The 14,549-nt window shown below is 38.6% G+C and overlaps 1 protein-coding gene across 1 annotated transcript in view; it reads right to left on the reverse strand.

Moving 5' to 3' along the window:
• The window catches only part of RPGRIP1 (RPGR interacting protein 1), a 76,627-nt gene that overhangs the window by 12,017 nt on the left and 50,061 nt on the right, over window positions 1-14,549 (reverse strand). The window contains exon 12 of the mRNA XM_045202138.2: window positions 1,449-1,549. Coding sequence (XP_045058073.1) covers window positions 1,449-1,549 — 101 coding nt within the window. The remainder of the gene's footprint in view (window positions 1-1,448; window positions 1,550-14,549) is intronic.

Consider the following 14,549-nt stretch of genomic DNA (forward strand, 5'->3'; position numbering starts at 1 on the left):
TTCAACCTTTCATGCCTAGCTATTTTGAAATACAATCATGATTAAGTATATACAGTCTGGTTTTTTTTTTTTTAATTGATGTTCAAATACAGTTGTCTGCATTTTAACATGTCTGTCTTATAAGTTTAATTCGATAATAATAACACTAATTTTTTGCTAAGTAGGCTTAGTTTTCACATCTAGTTTTTCAAGTAACATTTTTGGGTACACATAGGTTTTCTAAAATGAGACTTCAGTTAGCTGCCTTTAATGTAGAGTAATATTTTTAACGTAATCTGTCTACTTTCTAGTTCAAAAATTTGCTAACCACCTGGCTGCTTTTGGGGTTGGTCTGAGGTAGCATGGTTTAGAAACCTTGATTGGAGTTCCAGCTCCTTCACTAACTAGCTCTGTAATCCAGGACACATCATTTAATCTTTTTCCCCTTTATGATCTGCAAGGTGTCATTATCTAGTTCTTACATTCAGTGGCTCTGCTCTGTCTTATAAACATTTCTCGACATTAATTACATAATGTCTAAAAAAGATATAACAGGTAAAATTTCAAAAAATGATAAAATTAACTATTTTCCATATTAACTGTTTAAGTCTACTGATTTCGTGTTGTTTCTCCCACTCCAATATCCTTCATTTTCCTGCAAATCCTCAGTACAGGTTCTGACTTTCAAAGAAGAGTTTTCTGACCTCTACAAAAACAATAATAATTTCCCTTTTCTGAATTATTAAAAACCTTAGAGTTTATATCACATAACCTACCCACTTGATGCTAGATCACCTATGCATTTCTTTATTGTTTCTAATAAAATTCATAATTCTCAATTATATTTTAACCTTTCATTCAGTCACTTATTCAACAAATATTTACTGAGAACCTGCAAACATGCAGGGAGCATTTTGGTGCCTTGAGAGAGTGACTGTTTTCTACAGCATTTATAACCTCACAAGATCTAATACAACGATTGTTGCATATGCCTGTGGACATTTATTCATATATACTTGTGTATGTATCCCCTATCAGTTCCAAATGAGAGTTGAGGGTGAAATGTTTAATAAATAATTGTAAAGACAGGTTTTAAAGGTTGGGTCAAAACCTTCAGAAACTGAATGCTCCCTCTGAGCCTTCCCAGGAAGAATCCTTCCCTCTCTTCCAGCCTCTGCCTCTTCAAGTAAACCTGCTCTCCTTACACAATGAAGGAGGCAAGTAAGGAATCCAAACAGGAGAGAGAAATGTTGAAGCAAGTCCTCACTTATACCACATCAAGAAAATGATCCTTTCATCTGACTGCATCGACAGAGTTCTATTCACTCTCAATGTATATTTAACTAAATTAATTTGAATTTCCCACAGGTTCATTAAATTTGGATTTCACCTTCACCTGAGTGCCATTAAGCACTCAGTTATTATTTACAGTCTTGTCACATGCTTAATAATCACCCCAGTGTACTTACTGCCTTAGGACATTTCTGAGATGCCGGTATCACTATGTCGTCACTGTCTGTAGTTTGTGCTTCACTGACTTGAGAAGCCTGTTCACAGGATTCTTTATCTGCTCAAGAAGAGGCCGGAGTTACAGAACTGTTTCAGAGCACCCTGTCTAGCCCAAGAAAAGATCCAGTACCTACGTCCTCAATCGACTATCTGGTCACTAGTTCTGAGTACTTAGATTTTGGCTGCGTTTATCAAGAATCAAACCCTTCTTTTCAAAGATTCACTTATTCTGAAGCTTGCTGAACACTCAGTGTTCATTGAAAAAAAGGGAAAGAAGGAAGGAAGGGAGAATGGAAGGAAGGAAGGATAGAAGGAAGGAAAAAAGGAAGGAAAAAAGGAAGGGAGGAAGGAAGTTAATGCATCCTTTTGTAGAAGCTGAAGAAAACGACCAAGCCAAGGAAAAGAAGAGCAATCAGGGTGTGGAAGATCGAATTTTCCAAAGACAGCTTCAAACAATACCTCCTATTCCACATGGTCTCTTTACAATGTGACTTTGACACATTTGGTGGGACCTTTGAATTTCCTCTTTGTAGAAAGCATTTCAATCTTTTGCTCATTTGTCTAATAGTTTGTTTGTCTTTTTTTCTTATTGATTTGTAGGAGTTCTGTACATTTTCTGAATTTGAGCCCTTTGATGGTTACATGTGTTACAAATGTCTTTTTCACTCAGTAGCTTGCCTATTTAATCACTTACTGAACAGAAATTCTTTAAAAAAAAATGTTTTAATGTATTTTTTCTTTTCTTAAAAAATATATTTATTGATTATGCTATTACAGTTGTCCCATTTCCCCCCCCTCACTCCACTCCATCCTGCCCACCCCCTCCCTCCCACATTACCCCCCTATAGTTCATGTCCATGGGTCATACTTATAAGTTCTTTGGCTTCTACATTTCCTACACTATTCTTACCCTCCCCCTGTCTATTTTCCACCTATCATTTATGCTACTTATTCTCTGTACCTTTCCCACCCTCTCCCCATCCCACTCCCTTGTTGATAACCCTCCATGTGAGCTCCATTTCTGTGGGTCTCTTCCTTTTCTAGTTGTTTGCTTAATTTGCTTTTGTTTTTGTTTTAGATGTGGTTGTTAATAAGTGTGAGTTTGCTGTCATTCTTACTGTTCATTTTTTTTTATCTTCTTTTTCTTAGGTAAGTCCCTTTAACATTTCATAGAATAAGGGCTTGGTGATGATGAACTCCTTTAACTTGACCTTATCTGAGAAGTACTTTATCTGCCCTTCCATTCTAAATGATAGCTTTGCTGGATAGAGCAATCTTGGATGTAGGTCCTTGCCTTTCATGACTTCAAATACTTCTTTCCAGCCCCTTCTTGCCTGTAAGGTTTCTTTTGAGAAATCAGCCTACAGTCTTATGGGAACTCCTTTGTAGGTAACTGTCTCCTTTCTTCTCTTGCTGCTTTTAAGATTCTCTCCTTCTCTTTAATCTTGGGTAATGTAACTATGATGTGCCTTGGTGTGTGCTTCCTTGGGTCCAACTTCTTTGGGAATCTCTGAGCTTTCTGGACTTCCTGGAAGTCTACTTCCTTTGCCAGGTTAGGGGAATTTTCCTTCATTATCTTTTCAAATAAGTTTTCCATTTCTTGCTCTTCCTCTTCTTCTGGCACCCATATGATTCAGATGTTGAAACATTTAAAAATGTCCCAGAGGTTCCTAAGCCTCTGCTCATTTTTTTGAATTTTTGTTTCTGCATTCTGTTCTGGTTGAATGTTTATTTCTTCCTTCTGCTCCCACTCATTGATTTGAGTCAAGGTTTCCTTCCCATCACTGTTGGTTCCCTGTACATTTTCCTTTATTTCACTTTGCATAGCCTTCACTTTTTCCTCTATTTTGCTACCATACTCAGCCATTTCTGTGAGCATCCTGATTACCAGTGTTTTGAAATCTGCATCTGATAGGCTGGCTATCACTTAGTTGTATTTTTTCTGGAGTTTTGATCTGTTCTTTATTTTGGGGCATATTTCTTTGTCTCAGCATGCCTGTTACCTGTAAGGTGCGGAGCCTTAGGTATTCACCAGGGCAGAGCAACCCACTTAGCTATGTCATGATGCTGTCAATAAGAGAGGGGTCTGAGAGGGAACAGTGTCACTTGCTCGGCTCTCAGCTGGCTTTCAGTCACTTCTGCTGCTACCCACAAGCAAATTGGGCCCTTCTGGTGCTGAAGGGTAAGTGGGTAAGTAGGTTTGTTTACGTTCTAGGACCCTGTGGTTCTCTCCAATGAACTCTCCTGTGAGGCTGGTAGTTTCTTTCACTGTGGCAACCACCACAGGTTTTTTCAGTCAGAGGTTTGAGGCTTTATTTCCCTGTGCTGGAAGCCTGGGTTGTGCGGTCTGTCTCACTCCCCAGTTTTTCCTCCCAGTTTATCCGCACACAAATGTGGGACTGCCCAGTGTGCCAGCCACTACCTCGCCTGCCCTGGGCCTCTAGCAGCTACCTTGCCATGCATCCTCTCTGCCCTGGCTGCCCATCTCCACCCCTCCTACTGGTCTGGATGAATGTTTCTTCTTTAACTCCTTGGTTGTTGAAGTTCCATACAGTTAGATTTTCTGGGAGTTTTGGTTATTTTTTGTTTTTAAATTTGTCGTTGTCGTTCTTTTGGTTGTGCGAGGAGGCACAGTATATCTAGCTATGCCTCCATCTTGGCCAGAAGTCCCAGAAATTCTTACTTTTAAGGTAGTCAACTTTATCAATGTTTTTCTTTTCTTTTTTTAAAAGATGTTATTTATTTACTTTTTATTAGAGAGAGAGGAAGGGAGAGAGAAAGCAAGGGAGAGACCCATCAGTGTGCAAGATGATGACTTCATTTTTAGATTGTTCATTGATAGCATATGGAAAAACAATTGATTTTCGAAATATTGATTTACTTGCTTTTGGTTCTAAGGGTTTTTTTTTTCAATTTTTGTAGATTTCTTATGATTCTCTAAATACAGGATGATGTCAATTGCAAATAAAGACAGCACTACTTTATTTCCAATCTGTATGATTAATCATTGCAATGTTATTGCAATGATTAAAACCCTCTCTTCAATGTTCAACAGGAGCAGTGAAACAGACACCCTTTATTTGTTCTCAGTCTCAAGGGAAAAGCATTCAGTCTTTTACCACTAAGTAGGAGGTTAGCTACAGCCTTTTTTGTCCTTTATTAGTCTAAAGCAATTTCCTTCTATTCCTAGTTTGCTGAGAGCTCTTATCAAGAATGGGAGTTAGCCATGGCTGGTGTGGCTCAGTTGGTTGGAGCGTTGTGCCATATATCAAAAGGCTGCAGGAATCAAACCAGGAACAACACCCAACTGACTGAGCCACACCAGTCAGGCCATAATCTTCATCTTTTTATAGGTCAATATTAATCTTCTATTTCTTCTTGATTCAATTTTGGTAATTTGCATCTTTCTAGGAATTTTTCTTTTCCATCTAAATTGCAAAAAGTTGTTCATAATATAATTTTGTAATCCTTTTAGTTGTAGGCTCTTTAGCAACTGTGCATTCATTCCTGATTTTGCTAACTATTGCCTTTCCTCTTTTTTTCTTGATTAACACATCCGTTATTAATTTGTTGCTTCTCAGCTCAAAATAAAAACTTCACTGTCTGCTCTGCAATAATGAAGAGGGACCCTGTAAATATTTCTTCTTTGCCAGCTGGCACTGTGTTAAGTTTTGTCAGCAGAGGGCACTGAAGGATCACTGGAGAAGAGAAAGATTCCTCTTCCTGGTTCTAGTGTGCTCACTTGGGCAGGTTCCTGCAGCAGGTGTGGACTGCGCAGACCAGGCTCCAGCAACTTAGAGCCTGGCACCAGCAGCATATACAGTTTCCTGGAGAACACAATTCTAACAGCACATGGCTTCTGCAATATCCAGTTCCAGCAATTCCCAGTGGCCACTAGCGCATGGGGTTCACAGCGAACTGCCACTGGCTTGGCACCCGTCTGTGAGTGGTTTACTGCCAACTTCCAGAGGGAACTTTCCAGTTCCTCTGAGTTCTGATGTGCAGCCGCAGCAAACTTCTCATGACTCCATTCCCTCCAGCAAGGTCTGGATCTCAGCCCTGAAGGAGGTTTTCTACCAGATCCATATGTTATTTGGTGCTCTATTTCAGCTCCCAAGGAGAATCGGGGATTTGTGGATGCTCTTTACATTGGCTCTTCTGGTATTCGTTAGCATTCTCTTTACTTCTGACTAGTCAATCCTCATCTCTCTAGTTCAATCCCCTGTTGTGGTTTAAAATTCTTTATATTAAATTCTTGTTCAAATTACTATGTTGTTTCTGTCTCATGGTTGGATCAAAATTAGTGTGGTCATTCTAGATAAAGACATGTCAAATTTGTTGATGTTCCCAAACAACTTTGGCTTCACTGATTTTCTGTCTCTTTTTTTCTGTTTTCTATTTCACTGATTTCTGTTCTGATATTCATTGTTTTCTTCTTTGGGTTTGACTTTATTTTTTTCCCTAGCTTCTTGAAGTAGAAGCTAAGTTATTGATTTAGAACTTTATTCTTTTCTATTTTTATAAGCATTTCAAGCTATAAAAATCACCTTATAAGCACTGTTTTGGCTGCATTCCATAAGTTGTGGTATATTTCGTTTTCATTTTCATTCAGTTAATATATCTTCTAATTTTCCTTAGCAGTTCTTCACTGATGCAAGTGTTATTTAGAAGCATGTTGGTTAATTATGAAATATTAGTTAATTCCTGAATTACGGCTGCTGTCACAAAATACCACAAATTTGGTGGGTTAAAACACTAGAAATTTGCAAGAAATTTTTGTCCTGTACTGTCAGAGAAAATATCTGTACTGTCACCCAGGGATATGAGATGCTGATCCCACTCTGTAATCCTAAAATGTCTGCAGGGCAATTTCCACATGCAGTGGTATCGTACAGTCCTGCAGGCACTGGGAAAATCACCCTGGCCAAGAAGTTGGTGCTGGACCAGCTACAGGACAATCTCATAAAGACATTTAATTCCACCTTCTATCTCAGCTGCAAAGAACTCAGCCACAATGGGTCATGCACTTTTGTAGAGTGGTTCTCCAAGAACTAGCCTGAATTTCGGGATGGTGTTCCAGAGATCCTAGACCAAGTACAGAAAATCCTGTTCATTATTGATGGTTTCAATGGGCTGAGAGTTCCCTTGGGAGCACTTATCCATGATATATGTGGTGAACAGAAGAAGCAGAAACTGGTGCCTGTCCTCTTGCATACTTTTCTGAAGAGCCAATTGATACCCCACACCATTTTACTGATCACCATGTGACCATGGCTCAGTGATCCTTGACTCTTGGTTAAACAGCTCCTCTTCATAGAAATGAAGGGGTTCTTAGAGATGGACAGGAAGTCATATTTCTTGAAATACTTTAAAGATGAGGATCAAGCACTCTGAGCTTTCAACTTGATGAGGAGCAATGCATCCTTGTTCTATATGGGCCTGACTCCCTCCATGTGCTGGATCACCTGCACCTGTCTAAAGCTGCACATGGAGAAGTGGGAAGGATCCTGCCCTGACTTGCCAAACTACCACATTGCTCTCCCTGTGTTTCCTCTGCAGCCACTTCACACAGGCACCTGGCAGCTGTCTCAATCAGTACCTCCAACATCTAATGAAGGCCCTGTGTCTCCTGGCTGCTGAGGGCATAACGACACAGATATCTGTGTTTGATGGAGAAGACCTCAGGAGACTTGGGTCAAAGGAGTCTGATCTCCCTCCTTTCCTGGACAAGAATATTCTCCAGAATGGCAAAAACTGTGAGGGTTGCTATTTCTTTATCCACCTCAGAGTCCAGCACTTTCTTGTCATTATGTTCTCTGTTCTGGAGACTGAGGAGCAGAAAAACAGAGGCAGCCTCCGGTGGGACATTGGTGATGTGCAGAAACTGCTATCCAAGGAAGAAAGACAAAAGTTGGGTATTTCTTCTTCAGCCTCTCAAATGAAAAAAAAGAGCCAAGAGGTTGAGACTGCCAAATGTCAATAGAGATCAAAAGGGACTTACTAAAATGCAAACAAAGCACAGTTCAATGAGCATAAACATTTCTGCTCAGTGATGGACATGAATGTGGTTTTTCACTGTCTTTACAAATCTCAGAAGGAGCAGCTTGTGAAAGATGCAATGGCCTAGGTCAAGGAAATGTCCCCGCAGTTGAAAAATGAAATGAACATCATGCATTTGTTCTGCCTCAAACATTGTCAAAACTTGCAGAAAATTTCACTGCAAGTAGAAAAGGGGATATTCCTGGAGAGTGACACTACATCAGAATCAGTTGCTCAGGGTAAGAGGTCCCAAAAATTGCTTCCTTTCTGGGTGGATCTTTGTTCCATGTTTAGCTCAAACAAAAATCTAATATTTCTGGACATCGGTCAGAGTTTCCTTAGTACCTTGTCAATGAGGATTCTTTGTGGAAAAAATAGGCTCTGCTACCTGTAATCTCCAGAAAATAGTCCTCAAAAATATTTCTCCAGCTGATGCTTATGAGAACTTCTGCCTCATTTTTGGTGGCCATGAGACTCCAACACATCTGGCCCTTCAAGAAGACTATCAAAATTATATTCTCTCTCCACTGTGTGAGGTCTTCAGACACACTATCTCAGGTAGGTATATTGTTCTGACACAACTCATCAGTGAACTGATCTCTCCTCCTCCCCTGAAATCAACCAATCTGACAATCTTTTTTTTACAGTTCCCTGTTTTATGACTAGGAGACATTGCAATTCAGTGGGGACAGGATTGACTGTTCAACAAATAATTTGGGATCAATTGAAATCATATAGGAAGAAATAAATTCAATCCTTACTCCATATATAAATTCAAGATGAAATTAAACTTGATTAGAAGTAAAATTTCTAGAAGAAAACAGGAAAATAGCTTCACAACATTAGTGTAGGCAACTTTTTGTGAAATAGAACAAAATCAGTGACCATTAAGATTGGTGAATTGTGGGGTGGGGTGGAGGGATGGGGAGAAAATGCAGACAACTGTAATTGAATAACAATAAAAATTAAAAAAAAAGATTGGTGAATTGGACTTATTAAAATTTAAAACTTCAAAATACAAAATTAAGAGCACTGAAAGCATGCCACAAACTGGGAGGAGATATTTGTAACACATATATTTGACAAAGGACTCTATTCACAATATTTAATGAAGTATAAATCTATATTTTAAAAAACCTGGCAACAACCTAAATTTTAATGGAAAAAAAAGCATATGAAAAGGCAGAAAATGTCATTAGTCATCAAAAAATACAATTTAAAATCCTAAAGCAATTACACTACATCCTACTCAAATACCTAAATTAAAATGATTGACAATACCCAGTATTGACTAGGCTGTGAAGCCATCAGCAGCCCCATACATTGTTGTTAGTGGTATAAACTGGTACATTTATTTTTGAAAACTGTTTAGCAGCATCTAATACTGTTAAATGTGACTCAGCAATTCCATCTATCTATCTATCTATCTATCTATCTATCTATCCTCTATCTATCTATGTATCTGATAAGTGAGTGTTTATTTTCACCTAAAGCCATGTACAAGAAAGCTCAGTGGGTTTTTTTTTTTTTAAGATTTCATTTATTTATTTTAGAGAGAGGAGAAGGAAGGGAGGGAGAGAGGGAGAGAAACATCAATGTGTGGTTGACTTTTGTGTGTCGCCAACTGGGGACCTGGACTGCAACCCAGGCATGTATCCTGACTGGGAATCTAACCGGTGACCCTTTGGTTCACAAGCTGGTGGCATTCAATCCACTGAGCCACACCAGCCAGAGCAGCTCAGTGTTTTTATAATAACCCCAAATTGAAAACTATCCAAATGCCCATCAACATGGAATGAATAAATCCATTGTGGTATATCCATTAAATGGAAGTTGGTGAACAGTAATAAACTGCTTTTACACATAAAAACATAGATATTACCTCAGAGATAATCAAGTGAAAGAAACCAGACATCACAGTGCAGATTCTAGTTGATTCAGTGTAAATTAACTTCATTCGTATGTGAAGTTAAAACAAGTGACATTCCATCTAGTGAACAAGTTTGAAACAATGGTTCATTTTGGAGGGTATCAGCTGGGATCTGGTGGTGGTTACACAGGAATAAACTTGTAAAGTTCACCAAGCCATATACTTACAACCTGGGTGCTTTACCGGATGTAACTTACACCTTAACAGAACAGAAAGGGAAGGGATGGAAACACTTAAAAGAATAAAATATGTTTGAGCACAGAAATAGACATGATCCCAAATGGCGTTGTTTTGGATTCTAAGGGGCATCCACTCCAGCAGGAAGCTCTGAACCTCCACAGCTCTGCAACCAGCCAGTCGGTACCCTGAAGAACCACATGCAGTGTCCTTTATCACTCTGTTTTTTCATTCTTCCTATCAAACTCAGGAAACTTTGAGTGGGTTTCCCCAGTTTGATAGGTTGATACACTTATTTTTTTAAATAGGAAAGTTGATACTTTTTCAGGAAACAAGACAAAAATAATCTTAATTTTTCTGAGATATGACATCTGAAAGGGAAACTAAGAAGCTAAAAAAGACTATTTAAAAGTAATTGACAAGAATACAGCAGTGGCCCTGACTGAAATAGCTCAGGTGGAAGTGTTAGACTGGAGATCTAAGGGTTTGACCCCAGGTTTCAGTAGGGTTGCTCCTCATTTTTGTGGGAGCTGTTGCCATTACCAACTTAACTGTGCGCACATGAAATATTGGCTTAAAGGCCTTATTTTAATGGAAATGGAAGAGGGTGGAAGGTACAGGAAAAAGCCCTCTTATTTTTATTTTTAAAATTTTATATATTTATTTTTAGAGAAAGGGGAAAGGAGGGAGAAAGAGAGGGAAAGAAACATATATGTGTGAGAGAAACATCAACCGGTTGCCTCTTGCAAGCCCCCCAACTGGGGACATGACCCCAACTCAGGCATTTGATTCCTCAGCCAGGAATCAAACCAATGTCAAACCAATGACATTTTGGTTCGAAGGCCAGTGCTCAATCCACTGAGCCACACCAGCCAGGGGCCTTTCACCTCCTTTCAAACAGTCCTTCCCCCTTCCTCCCCATTAATAGCTGTCAGTGTATTCTGTGATTCTATGCCTCTGGTAGTATATTGATGGTTAGTTTATTTTGTCCATTAGAGTCTTCTTGTTAATGAGATGATATGGTATTTGTCTTTCACCAACTGGCTTATTTCCCTTAACATGATAGTCTCCAGTTCCATCCATGCTGTCACACACGATAGGAATTCCTTCTTTCTTTCTGCTGCATAGTATGCTAGTGTGTAAATGTACCACAGGGTTTTTTAAAATTTTTATTGTTATTCAATTACAGTTGTATGCCTTTTCTCCCCATCCCTCCACCCCACCCCAGCTGAACCCACTTCCCTCCCCCACCTCCACCCTCCCCCTTGATTTTGTCCATGCGTCCTAATAGTAGTTCCTGTAATCCCCTCTCCTCACTGTCCCCTCCCCACTCCCCGCTGGCTATTGTTAGATTGTACCACAGTTTTTTGATCCACTCATCTACTGATGGGCACTTAGGCTGTTTCCAAGTCTTGGCTATCATAAATAGTGCTGCTATGAACATTGGGGTGCATAAGTCCTTTTGAACTGGTGTTTCAGGGTTCCTAGGGTATATTCCCAGCAGTGGAATCTCTGGGTCAAAAGATAGTTCTGTTTTTCATTTCTTGAGGAAATTCCATATCATTTTCCACAGTGGCTGCACCAGTCTGCATTCCCACCAACGGTGCACTAGTGTCCCCTTTTCTCCACGTCTTCACCAGTACTTGTCGTTTGTTAATTTATTAATGATAGCCATTTTGGCAGGTGTGAAGTGGTATCTCACTGTGGTTTTAATTTGTATTTCTCTGATGGCTAGTAATGTTGAGCATTTTTTCATATGTGTAGGGGCCATCTGTATGTCCTCCTTGGAGAAGTATGTATTCAGGTCCTTTGCCTATTTTTTAATTGGATTGTTTGTCTTCCTGGTGTTGAGTCATATGAATTCTTTATATATTTTGGAGATTAAACTCTCGTCCAATGTATCATTGGCAAATATGTTCTCCTATATAGTCAGTTCCCTTTTCCTTTTGATGAGGTTTCTCTAGCCATGCAGAAGCTTTTTAATTTGATGTAGTCCCATTTGTTAATTTTTCCCCTGTATTTACCTTGCCCTAGGAGATATATCAGCAAAAATATTGCTATGTAGATATCTGAAATTTTTATAGTCTATGTTTTCTGCTAGGTTTTTTATGGTATCATGACTATATTTATAAAGTCTTTTCCCATTTTGAGTTTATTCTGCTGTATGGTATGAGTTGGTGGTCTAGTTTCTTTCTTTTTTTTTTTTTTTTTTGCATGTACCAGTCCAGTTCTCTCAACACCATTTATTGAAGAGATTATCTTTACTCCATTGTATGCTTGTACTCCTTTTGTCAAATATTAATTGACCATAGAGACATGGGTTTATTTCTGTGCTCTCTATTCTGTCCCATTGATCTGCATGTCTGTTCTTATGCCAGTCCCAGACCATTTTGATTACAGTGGCCTTGTAGCATAGTTTCATACCAGGTATTGTGATCCCTCCAACTTTGCTCTTGATGAGGCTGTTTGGGGTTTTAATATTTTGGGGGGGGTTCCATATAAATTTTTGTAGTATTTGTTCTAGATCTCTGAAAAATACCATTGGTATTTTAATAGGAATTATGTAGAATCTATAGATTGCTTTGGGTAGTATGAACATTTTAATAATGTTAAATCTTCCAATCCATGAACATGGCATATGCTTCTATTTATTGGTATCTTCCTCAATTTCTTTCTTCAGTGTTCTATACTTTTCTGAATACAGATATTTTGCCTCCCTGGTTTAATTTATTTCTAGGTACTTTATTTTTGTTGGTGTTGGTGTTGCTATGGTAAATGGAATTTCTTTCTTAGTTTCTCTTTCTGATAGTTCATTGTTGGCATACAAGTCTCTGGCATTCTTGAACCTCAGGCAAATGAGCTCCTGGATAAGGGTGTCAAGTTGCTGTATATGACTTTAAGACACCTAAAGTGCTTCCTGCTGAGGTTGTCTTTGGAAAAGTGTCACCTCACAGAAACCTTACAGAAGACAACAAGGCACTGTCTTCTGCTTTGATCCTCAACCAGAGGCTGACACACCTGTGTTTAGCAAAAAATACCCTGGGGGTGGTGGGGTGAATCATCTGTATGAGGGCTTGAGTTACCCCCAAAGTAAACTACAGATCCTGATACTATGGTGTTGCACATAACCAGTGATGGCTGCAATTATCTCTCAAAGCTTCTCCAACAAAAACCAGCCTACCACTAATGAATCTGCCTACTAAAAACCAGCCTACTAATGAATCTGGGGCTGAATTACATAGGAACTACTGAAGTTTCTGTCTGAGGCTTTGAACGACTACTGTGTAACCTGAAGTGTCTATGATTGTGGGTGTGTACCATCACTTCTTTCAGTTGTGCAGACCTATCATCTACCTTCAGCAGAAACCAGAACCTAACCACTCTGGACTTGGGCCAGAATTCCTTGGGGGTTTAGTGGAGTAAAGATATTGTGTGAAGCTTTGAAACTTCAAAATTGTCCCCTCTGAACACTCAGGTTAAAGACAGATAAAACTGATGCTCCAATCCAGAAGCTACCGAAAGAAATCAGAGAAAGCTGACTATTGAGAGTGACAATCAAAATCCCAGAAAAAAACAGACTTTCTCCTCATGACTTCATTTTTTTAATGTAGATGTGAATTACACCTATCACCTTAAATATTGCCTCTGTCTCCCTTCTTTCTCTTCTTGTACATTTAATTAAATGTAGTTTAGACCTCCTCATTTTATGCTCCATGTCCTTTTTGTCTTTTCTGTAGAGTCATTCATTATACAATAAAGTAATGGATCTTCAAGGTGATGGTGAAAATCCTATTAATTCTCTCAGTGATGTTAGTTGATGGGTCAGATGCTATTTTAGCCTTGATTGTTCTTCTGGCTTTCATGAAACATGTACAAATCACTTAACTTTGTATGAATGAAATGTCTGTATCTCAAGTATATTAAGAGAAGTAAAGGTGAAAGCATTCGTGAAAAAAAGAAAAAAACAGAAATTTATTCTCTCACAGATTTGGCAACTAGAAGTTCAAAATCAAGGTGTTAGGAAGTCTATGCTCACTCCAAAGGCTCTAGGGGATGATCTGTCTTTCCTTTTTACCCTTGCCTTTTCCACCTTCTGGTGGTTCCAGGCATTCCTTGGCTTGTGGTCACATCATTCCAATCTCTGACTCCATGATCACATTGCCTCCTCTTCTTCTGCACGTGTCTATTGTCAAGACATTTTCATTAGATTTAGAGACTACTTGGATAATCCAGCATGATCTCCTTATCTCAAGATCTTTAACTTATATCTATAGAGCCTCTGTTTTTTGCCTGCAAAGACTCTTTTCTCAAATAAGGTCACATTTACAGATTCTGGGGTTCAGAACATGGACATATTTTTAGAGGGCCACCATTGAACCCAGTACGTGATTCATTTAAATTATGAATATATTTTAAACCCCACAAGCTAATATTTGTGCTATATATAGTCATTTAAATTAACCCATGTTCTTTGCTTTTTCATTCCTTCCTGCGTCTGTGTATTCTCTTCTGAGATAATTTTCCTTCAACCCAAAAAACAACCTGAAAGTTTTCTTTAAAGTGTAGCTTGGACACAAACTCTTTGTTTAAGTTTGTCTTTAAATGTCTATTCCGCTTTCATTTTGGAAGGATATTTTTGTTATGCAGAGAAGTCTTGGTTGGCAATTAGTTTTCCTTTGGCACACTGAAGGTATCTTGCCATTGGTTTCCAACTAGAGTTGTAGCTCTCTTGACAAGTCAGTTAACATCTTATCGATGCATCATGGCTGTCTTTTTCTTTTAAATGGGTACTTTTGATATTTTCTCTTTAATTTCATTTTTTGCATTTTTACTCTGATATGTCTAGATTTTATATTTATTTATCCTGCTTGAGTTTCATTTAATTAAATCTTAATATCTTTTATAAGTTCTGAAG

The sequence above is a fragment of the Desmodus rotundus genome, chromosome 7 (genome assembly GCF_022682495.2).
Source record: "Desmodus rotundus isolate HL8 chromosome 7, HLdesRot8A.1, whole genome shotgun sequence".
NCBI classification, from domain to species: Eukaryota; Metazoa; Chordata; class Mammalia; order Chiroptera; family Phyllostomidae; genus Desmodus; species Desmodus rotundus.